The sequence below is a fragment of the Rissa tridactyla genome, chromosome 1 (genome assembly GCF_028500815.1).
Source record: "Rissa tridactyla isolate bRisTri1 chromosome 1, bRisTri1.patW.cur.20221130, whole genome shotgun sequence".
NCBI lineage: Eukaryota > Metazoa > Chordata > Aves > Charadriiformes > Laridae > Rissa > Rissa tridactyla.
Genome location: NC_071466.1, coordinates 106,970,619 through 106,981,561, shown reverse-complemented (window position 1 = coordinate 106,981,561; position 10,943 = coordinate 106,970,619). Strand labels below are relative to the sequence as shown.

Sequence of the window (10,943 nt, the reverse complement as noted above, 5' to 3'; positions counted from 1 at the left end):
TACAAATTATTTTTTGGTGCACCAGTCTTATTGTAGGCTACATACTTGCGTATGTAAAACAGTTTATAGCCTTGAGGTGAAAGGTCCCAAGAAAACACAAAGATGCTATTATTATTTATGCCATTATAGCTCAACTACGCCATTTCTTCTATTAACTTTTTATTCTTTGACTTGAGGAATCATATGCGGTCAATGATCACATCACGTAATTGTTTTGACTTAAATAATAATAAAAAAAAAAAGAAAGAAAAAACACAACCAAAACAAAGTTCATAATTTAGGGTATAAAAAGAACATTATTACTCTATGAGGAGATAAATTCAAAATGTTCAGGGAATGACAGAAACAAACCCCATTCTGTCACTCTGAGGAAGTCTTGAACAATAGGAGTAAAATCCTATTTGATACTGCACACTTTATTATATGTCTTTCTCTCTCTCTGTTTTAAATTGCGACCTTCTAATCTCTAAATCTTCTTTTGTACAAGTATTTGCAACTTTTTAATCAGCTAAATCTTCAGAAAAATGGTGGTAGAATATCTGGTCCTTCCTTCCACTTGTTTGATGTTGCTCTGGAAGCTCAATGCAGATAAAAACCATCAGGGACTTGTAACACACTGAAGACCACAGGAGGAGCGTGGTTGTAGCCTTCTGCCTTTTGGTAATCCCTGTCCAATGCAGTGACAGTGCAAAGCTTTACACCTCAGTGGAAATGAAAAGACATCCAAAGCCGCTGGAAATTTCACCCAGGGTTCAGCTGGCATCTCTATAGCCCCTGGACAAAAGCAGAAAAGAGGAACAACAATAGCATAGATTTGGGGTTAATTGAAAAGTTCAGTGTCCAAGTTTATTTTTGATTCATGCTGACATAGCTGGCTCACAATTGTAATATCATTTCTCTGTTTACTACAATATATTTACTTAAAGCTTCTGTGGAATGGTAAAAATCCCTGGGTCCACACAAACCCCGTGGACTGAGACAAGGGCCAGCTGGGGGTTACTCTCAGCTGCCAAACGTGGCAGTAAATGAAAAGGCTTCGTGCAGTCTCCCCCAAGCTATTGATCCCTCAATGCCAAAAGACAAAGGCCTTCCAACTGAGAAGTACTCTGGGAAGAGCTTGGCTGAAGGCCAGCAGCTTTTAGTGTGTCACAACATGGACCATGTTTGTGGTACCGAGAAGAGACAGGTAACAAAAGTGAAAAAATGTCCAAGAATAATTATAAGGTATCAGACTTCACAACGCCCTGTGACTTTCAGGAAAACTAGGGATGTTATTTTGTAATGTGCAGAAGAAAATGGGAGGTTGCCCTACAAGGCAACAGTAACCCTGTTAAGTGCTCTTATGCTGTAGTATGTGACCCAACCGTAATGGGTAAGTGACAAACCATGACCGTGCATGGCTCTCATAGAATCATAGAATGGTTTGGGTTGGAAGGGACCTTAAAAATCATCTTGTTCCAACCCCCCTGCCATGGGCAGGGACACCTCCCACTAGACCAGGCTGCTCAAAGCCCCATCCAGCCTGGCCTTGAACACCTCCAGGGATGGGGCATCCACAACTTCTCTGGGCAAACTGTTCTAGTGCCTCACCACCCTCACAGGAAAAAATTTCTTCCTAATATCTAATGTAAATCTCCCCTCTTTCAGTTTAGAACCGTTACCGCTTGTCCTATCGCTACACTCCCTGATAAAGAGTCCCTCCCCATCTTTCCTGTAGGCCCCTTTAGATACTGGAATGCCGCTATAAGGTCTCCCCGGAGCCTTCTGTTCTCCAGGCTGAACAGCCCCAACTCTCTCAGCCTGTCTTCAGAGGAGAGGTGCTCTAGCCCTCTGGTCATCTTCGCGGCCTCCTCTGAATCCACTCCTTCTTGTGCTGAGAAGCAAGATAAGGTCAAAAGCAGAACTGGCTTAAAAACTCCTGCCCCTCCCTTTGCCATTCTTATCTGTTTCTCACTGCTTACCCTCTAGGTAGACAACCGTGGCAGCACTGAACACGAGATCACTGAAGTGGTACAAATTATAAAGTGGTACAAATTATAGGATCGCTATTGCTGAAAGATTATGTTTTATTCACATTATTTCAGTGACTTGGCTTAAAGTGCAGCTTCATATACACATTCCTGTGCACACTGTGCACACTGTAGTGACATAATTCTGAATCTACCACCATCAGCATTGTGGCTCACGCATTGTCCACGGTCACCTCGGTTGAATCAGGAAATATCCAGTGCCATCCAATTCAGTGGATCTTTTTTAGAAATGTACCTTTGATTGCTACTGAGCTGTCTGCTCAGTGGGAGTAATCTTGCAAATTCAGTTGAAAAACATGGCATTAATACTGTACTTTGCAAGTCAAAGATAAAATTATACAAGACATTCCAGAAAATGGAGGGAGGGGGAGGTATCCACAGAAAAAAGCTGCTGAGAACAAGTAATTTGTATTACTGTTATCTTGTTCTACCCTCACGTTTTCTGGCTTTCTTGCTTCAACTTTGGCTGGCACATTAGATAGGAAATATTTTAACAGTCTAATAGACATACAGTGTTCTATCACTCACAGCGCTCTAATCCTTTTCATTATAGCAAGGCAACTAATCTATGGTATACTCTCTAAACAGCCATCAACAACAGCTTCATGGAAAAAAAGAATATCTGAATATTTTTTTGCTTCTTTTCTCAAAACTATGCTGCTCACAGTTTTCAGTTTTGAAGTACAGAACAAGCAGATAATCTGCTAGCTAAATCAGATTTTTTTCCAGACAGCAGTTAAAGTAATTAACATGAAACAGTGAAACAAAATAACAAGATGCCACAGAAATAGAAAGGAGACAAGGCAAAGAAGTAGAAAGGACTAAAGAGTCGATAGCGGTTAAAGCAATACCCCAGAACATTATAAAAAGCTAGGTGTGGTGGAAGTTAAAATTGCAAAAGTTAAAAAATATCCCTTAAATTGTAGATATCAACCTCTCCATGTGCTTACACACAGCTGCTGATAATTCTTCAGACTAAAGAGTAAGGCTTTCAAGCCGATAGATTCAATGTACTGCAGGCTGATAGTATCAGGCACAACAAAAAATACATAGCACATTGATCAATAAGTTTCAGAAACAACATTTGTGACATGGAGCATGAAATACGTATTTTGGTGATCAAGCTAGTTAATTAAATGGAATCTGTTTTAGCAGTTTTACAAAATAGGTTTCCATCAACTTGTCCCATTGCCAGAGAGTGTCCCGTCACTCTAGAACAGTCGCTCTACAGCTATGTGCTCCTGTCTTCAGCACTTACTAGAACAAACATACGTGACAGCAATTTGGTGTGCTTGGAAAAAAGATGTGTACAGAGATTTAACTCACAGGCTGTGGCCACAAGTCTCAAATGACATCTCTCACCACCTCAAACGCAACATTCCTCTTTTAGAAATATGAAAAAATCTGTTTCTTCTTTAAATATGGAAAAATATTCAATCATGTCTTCTTGATCAAAACCTAAACAATAACAATTAGCCCTCCAACTCTCCATATAAATAAAGATATAGGTGTACTTATGCACAGGAGTGGTTTTTTCCTGTGTCTTTTACTTTCTCCCTCAGTGGCTCCAGTTCCTACAACTTCCCCCCAGCTCCTCTCATCATAACCAGGCAGGGTTATCAGCAGCCTTCCTGGGCTACCTGCTATTATAGATCAGCTAAGAGACACTAAAAAGTTTAAAGAACACTGAACTTAGGAAAGCCCAGGAAGAAAGGGGGAAAGTGATGCAGACCTGTAATCTTCGATGCTTTCACTCAGCCAAAAGAGATGAGCTACCCACAAATCATCCCAGATCCATACTACCTGCTCATCAACGCAATAAAAAATATGCACTTGCTTACGTGAAACTAGGGTTACACTAGTCGATCTACTTAAATTCAACAAGTAAACTTGAGATATATCAGGCTTATGCCTGAATGGGATATATTAGGGAAGCATTGCCTTTAATTAACGTTTTTTTTTAACGGAGGTGCAAGGATGAACATTCATTAGTTCTCCCATGACTGTCTTCTAGTTTGGTATGTGTAAGCCATGACAGATGGGTGATTACTTGGGAATTAATATCTTACACTTCTAAGTATTAATTAAGCAGACAGTTCTCTTCTTGTAGCGCATTACTTTTCCGCCTGTCCTGTGCATGTTTTTGAGAAGAGGAATCATAATCATCTTCCTCTCTTATCTATCTGGAATGTCTTAATAAAAGTTTAATTAAGAGAAGAATGAATTCCATTACACTGTTAGAATGTAGATTTATCTAAAATATCATCTAATGAAATTAGGGTAATCTTTTGGTTTATGAATTACTGAGATCCTTAAGAAGCGTCCAAGTCTTGAAATCGTGTTGCACTTCCACACAATTCTTAGAGGGTTTTCTACACAAAGAACTTGACTAGAATAGTTGTTACAAAACAAGATAGCTATTCTTGACTGGCACTCTGTATGCAGACATTAATTATAGGCTATTTTTATTATTCTAAAAAGGAGTCTCTCTGGAAAACTCTCCAAGAATAACTGCTAATCCCATGTTGGGCTCTCTCTGCTGTTTAATGAAAATATTTTTACTGCATTTAACTTAAGAGTTTAAAAATATGTGTAGCAGTCTTGTACTCTTCTAACAAAGTACTTACAGTATTTTAAGAATACCATTGTTCATCAAAGTACATACAGAGAAAGTATATACATTAAATGAACTATATGCATTACAACCAGTTTTCCAATAACTCTGTAAACACTTTCAGAATACTCTCATTTAGTTACGGGTGTTTCCTGCAGTTGTAAAAAATGAGCAGAGAAACCGTGATCTAGTTGTTGCTGAAATAAGAGAGAGGAATGTAAAGAAACTGCGAAAGTACTGTGAAACCGTACTAGAAAAAGTCAGAAACAGCCTGGGGAGACAACCCTGTGCACTGGGTCTTTGCTTCACTTGTAACAGAAACAAAAGAGTGAACAGTGTAAAAAAAGGAATTTCACCTCATGCTTATATAAACCCTATGCATTTAAGTGGATTTACAGTGGTATAAGAGTCATCTTAATGAATCCAAATTAAACCCCATGTGTGAGTCAAAGTATTTGGGCAATTAGAACTGAACGCTTACTGTGGTGGAAAGGCTGCTGTACTAGTCTAGCTTCATCCCATCGCCTAATGGGATACCTTCTCCTCACGATTCATCTCTTCATTCCCTGCATCGATTCATTGTCATTACATCAACTTTAGTAGCCATCCTATAAGTTATCCCTTAATTTAATTCCATACTGCCATTTCTTAACATTCCCCACCTCTATACCTTTTCCACCAGGCCCCTCCCAGATATTTAAATTTTATATCAACAATGTGTTTCAATCACTGTGTGGCTTTAAACAGTACTGTAATCAATGAAAGTTTGTATATGCTTAAAGTTATGATGTGTTGGGCCACACAAAATAAAGCACTTTTCTATTGTCTGTGGAATAGTTTTGATTTTATTAAATGTGTGTCACCATTGTACCAGTAATATATACTGGTCATATATATATATGTGCACATTTTTTGCAGAAATATTACTTGTATTCTAAATACATTTTTGCATGTGAAAAATAAGCCGAGAAGATTTTGTTGATGGCATCCTACTTCTTCGGTCTCCATTAAAATAGCTGCTAGAGATTTTATTTATAAATAATCTTTCCTCATTTTGCTACAGTCTAACAAAATGTAGCCAACATTACTGTTCTGATTATCAAATAAATGCTTATGATACTTTTCTTGCTATAGAACCGCATTACATCAGTGGCAATATATTTTTAAGATGTCATTAGGAACTACTCAGATGCACTATTAACTGTCACAATGAGTAATTTTCCTCGATTCATAAATTTAAAGGGCCATTACACCTCCTGTATATTTAATCAAGAATCTCCTGGACCGGTATAAACTATTAATAAAAAAGGGAAAAGGCTTGGAAGGTCGCCGTGTAGCATCCATCATCTGCTGGATAACGGAGGTGCCCCGCGGTCGGTGGGGTTTTCTCCGGCACAAGGAGCCGCTGCGGCCCCCGGCAGCGCCCGCCCCATCCTCACCCCGCTCCCTTCGCGCCCGCCACATCCACGGGTTTGTTCCGTGATTTCACCCTGTAAATTCCTACTTCCACCCACCGTCTGGCTTTGGTTTCGGGAAACGTACCACAACAGGGACTACGGGCTTCTCTGAGAGGTTTAAGCTCTTCGTAACGAAAAGTTTATTCTGTTGCAACAAATGTCCTTGAGCTTACGAAGACCTCGCGATTTACAAATACAAGTAATTCGGAGGGAAGAGCTGCTGAATGCAGCACAGGACGGCCCCGGGATGCGCGGGGGCTCCGCGCTGACCCCATGGCCAGGAGGAGGAGGAGGAGGAGGAAGAAGGAGGAAGAGGAGGCGGTGAAGGGCGATGCGCCCGGAGCTGGCGCGGAGCTGCCGCGGCTCCCCCGCAGCCGGTGCGGGGCGGGGAGGAGCCTCCTCCGACACGTTAAAAGTTTTGGGGCAGCGGTGGCAGAGGGGGGGTTCCTCCGGGGCGGAGGCAGAGCCCGAGCCCAGCGGGCTGCGTCCCGGCCGCCGCACCTGCTCGGTGGCCGCTCCCCGGGCAGCCCCGGCGCCACCCCCCCGGTTCCTCCGGGCCGAGGCGAGGCCGTGCCGGGCCGCCCCCCGCTCCGGCCGCGCCCCACGCCCCGCCGCCGGCGTCGCACGGCCGCTTATTAGCCGCTGCCGCCGGTGGGGAGCGGCCGTCGCCGGGAAGATGGCGAGCCGCAGCCTCCGCCTGCTGCTCCTCGGTTACTTGGGGGTCCTGAGCTGTAAGTGCCCGCGTCCCATCGCCGGTGTGGGGGGTACCGCTCCCTCCGGCAACGCCCCGGTCGCGGGGGGGACCGTCCCCCCGAAGTGTGATTGTGCGCGGAAGGGGGAAAGTCTCGGCCCCGGGGCGCCCGGCCGCCGAGAGCCGCGCCTGCCCCCGCGGCGGCGCTGCCCGGGGTCCCGGGGAGCCGGCGGGCAGCTCCGGGGCGAGGGGAGGGGAGCGGCGGGGGGACGGCCTGCCCCCTCCCTCGCCCCTGGAGCCAAGTCGCCTCGCCAAGAAGGCAAGAAAAGCAGCGGCGTCCCGCGGCGGGGCCGGGGCAGCGCTGCGCCCTGATCGTTTCCATGTGTCTGGTGGTGTCACACAGATGTGACCTGTTTCAGCCGGGCCTGTTTCAGCGCAAGGCGGCGGCTCTCCGCAGTGATGCGAACTTTAGGATGCGGGCTGCGTACTCTGCTTTTTCTGATAGCCTTTACGGGATGAAGCAGCAAGTGACAGGAGTGTGTTTTCTGTTGTCAGCACTGGATGCTGCAGCTCCAGAACAGGCTTATGTTTCCAGTATTTGTATAGTCCTATTGTCTAACTCCTTAAAAACAAAAGCGAGGGCAATATTAAAATAAGTTGGCAAAAGCTGCTGCACCCAGAAAGTACCTGCAAATAAGAAAAAAAAAAAAAAAAAAAACAGATCGTGGGCCACATACCTGTGAAGAAGCAGTGAATTAATATACAGTGCTAACAGTGCCAGTCGTGTGATAAGGCTGTCACTTTCAGATCACATCTTACTGTGCTCCTGTTGTATGCTTCTTGTGTCTTGCTGGTATTCTAGGGAAGGAGGCTGTACATGGAAATAGTGTTTTGAAAAGAATTATGTAGCATTAGTCTTGCAATGGAGCAACAGCCTGAGATCAGCCTGGAATGGGTTCTTAGTCCATTGTGGATGGGGGACATCCACAGTGCTGGTGCTGGCTGTTTTGTAGTTTACCTTTCATTCCTTCTCACCTAACAGAATCTTGTCTTTGTGGAAACTCCTTTTTTGCAGAGGAGGGATGAGTCCCGTCAAGGAGAGACTTGAAGTGATGTGTGGCTGTTAGGTCTTTGGTTTGGTGGTGGTTTTCCTTTTCCCCTCTCTTTGCTTTTACAAGACCTTATGGAAATGTTGGGCTGTTAGTCGGGCAGCTAGCACAGACTTTCTTTTCCATATAGTAAATAATGATAAAAATTATTTCTTTGATTTTTTTTTTCTTCAATTGTTGTTAATTGCATGGGTATATCTGAGCAGATGAGGCTGCTATGGTTTTTTTGGTGACAGGTTTCAGTGTTTTGAGGCTGCTCAGCTTTCTGGTTAGTTGTGTCTGCCAGCAACGCTGGCTCTGACCAGTGAGGAAATGATAGAGGCTGGTTTGCAAGCAGTACAGCCAGATCAAAGTCTGGTGCCTGCATTGTTGTCAGACTTGCATTTTTTTTTTCCTCTTCCTGTCCCAATTACCAAGAAACACCAGGTGGGGAGAAAGTTTACCAGCAAGGTGCTGATAAGAAGTCGTGGCATGAAGAAAGCGCCTGTAGGTGGGTGTGCAAATGCTGATTGTTTGTGTGAGCCAGAGGAAATCCAGGCAGAAATCCAGGCAATCGGGAGTCTGCTGCTGCTCCTGTGGCTGGAATATGTTCACATGAACAATGAGACTGAGGAATACTGGCGCCCAAGTCAGATGACGTATGGGCTGAGTGGTCTCTTACGTAGGACTGGGGCCTAGTGTGCCATGGAGATAGCGGGGAATGGGCTGAAAGCAATGAGGACAAGAAAGTAGTGGTTGATACCTGAAGCGCGCAAACGTTATATTGTGGAGTAGGTCTAGAGAACTTGCTTGGTAGTTTAGCTGCAGAAGTTAAGAGCTGTTGGTGAACGGATGTTAGCATAACAGTGGTGAGGTAGATGAGGTTTGGATTGCTTTTCAGTGAGAACTTACTAGGAAATACAAATGACCCACAGGAACGGTAGTTTCTCTGAGTTAAAGCCTCTCTTTTCATCTTCAATTTAGAGGAAAGTAAGGGACTTGGAGATCTTCAATCACATTCTCTGTCAGCATGATCTCCTGAAATTGATGTTATCTGGAAAGTTTTAAAAGGTGCCACAGAGCAAGACTTATGAGCCCTGCTGGCACGACAGTCAGAAAATGTACGAAAATGGTTGTTATTAATCATCATGGCTACTCTGGAGGAGATAGTACGTACTGATGAACTGGACTTTTTGTGAAACTTCTAGGTGTGACTTTTTTTCTTGCATTAGTGTGCAGTAGAAATTAAACTGAAGCTGGTGATGCTGGGGGCAAATCCAGTACAATGTGTCTGCATGAGGACAATGCAGGGGCAATAAATAGTAGTCTTACATAAACATTTGACGGAGCTCACAGGGGTAGTTTGAGCAATAAGTAAGGTGAGTATGTGGGGTTTTGTTTGGTTTTGGCTTTAAAACAAACACCTCCTTAGTATTCAGGAATCTTTCAGCCAGATACAGAGGTTCAAGGCCAAAAAAGCCTTTTATGGCTTGCCCCCTGACAAGAAACCATAAAGCATAACTACATTGGCTGTAGGAATTGACAGTCTTTAAATGATGCTTTCCTGATTATATGTGATGTATTCAACATTGAGAATATTGTCAACCTGTTGATTCTTCTGTTGAACCCTCTCTGTTTGCTGGGTTAACTTGGTAGGGACTTACTCTGGTTTCTAAATGTGATTCCATATTCAAGTGAGATGGGACTTCTTAAATTTGTAAGACTGCATACTTCTCTAGTAATATCTTTACAACAGAATACTATAAACCAGACTACCTATTTTTTGGAGAGGGAGTGCGGGGAAGAGACATCAAAGAAGATCTATTGCTGTTTTAGTTGAGAAGCAGTGTTTCCTTGCTGTGGACTGCTAGTGGTCTACAAACCTGCACAGACTGTTAGACAACATAATATAGGCTGTGAGATAATGGTAAACTTCTTAAATATAAAGAAACAAATGATAATTAACTACAGAAAAGCAATGTTTTTTAATAATGTTCAGCCTAACTTTTTTGTTTATGACTGTGGTGACACTGCACGAGATACTAGAATGCTTCTGAAATGGATAAAAATTGAGAACTTGGTTGGAAGACATCCCTGTCTTTAAAAGGGAGATGTGCTCCTCTCTAGCTTATAGAATCATAGAATAGTTTGGGTTGGTAGGGACCTTTAAAGGTCATCTAGTCCCACCCCCCTGCAATGAGCATGGACATCTTCAACTAGATCAGGTTGCTCAGAGCTTCTTCCAACCTGACCTTGAATGTTTCCAGGGATGGTGCATCTAGCATCTCTCTGGGCAACCTGTTACAGTGTTTCACCATGCTTGATGTAAAAAATTTCTTCCTTATATCTAGCCTAAATCTTCCCTCTTTTAGTTTAGAGCTATAACCCCTTGTCCTGCTAAAAAGTTTGTCCCCATCTTTCTTGTTGCAGCCTTTCAATACTTAACAGGGGCCTACAAGCCTTCTATTTTCCAGACTGAGTAACCCCAAATCTCCCAGTTTTTCCTCACAGGAGAGGTGCTCCAACCCTCTGATCATTTTTGTTGCTCCCCTCTGGACCCAAACCAACAGGTCCATGTCCTTCTTATGTTGGGGGCCCCAGAACTGGATGCAGTACTCCAGGTGGGGTCTTACAAGAGCAGAATAGAGGGGGAGAATCACCTTCCTTGTCCTGCTGGCCACACTTCTTTTAATGCAGCCCAGGATAAGGTCTCCCCAGAGCCTCCTCTTCTCCAGGATGAACAACCCCAACTCTTGCAATCTGTCTTCATAGGAGAGGTGTTCCATCGCTGTGATCATTTTTGTCGTTGCCCTCTGGACCTGCTCCAACAGGTCCATGTCTTTCCTGTGCTGAGGGCTCCAGAGCTGGGTGCAGTACTCCAGGTGGGGTCTCAATTTCACTGTCTTGGTTAAAGCTCAGAAGAAGTTTTGTGTGTGAGTTATTGGTATGTCTCTCAGAAATCATGGCCTTTGCTGCATTTGATCAAGTCACGCTCTTTGCCTTAAACCTAGGCACGCTGCTTAGAAAGGAATCTTCATCTGAGGACTCACCCAGAAGCAAGGC

General features: G+C 43.7%; 1 protein-coding gene across 1 annotated transcript in view; it reads left to right on the top strand.

Annotated features, from left to right (window-relative positions):
- The first annotated feature begins 6,548 nt into the window (after nt 1–6,548).
- JAM2 (junctional adhesion molecule 2) overlaps nt 6,549–10,943 on the top strand; it is a 37,709-nt gene continuing 33,314 nt past the window's right edge. Inside the window, exon 1 of the mRNA XM_054193879.1 lies at nt 6,549–6,832. Within this exon, the coding sequence (XP_054049854.1) occupies nt 6,778–6,832 (55 nt within the window). The 5' untranslated portion in view covers nt 6,549–6,777. The remainder of the gene's footprint in view (nt 6,833–10,943) is intronic.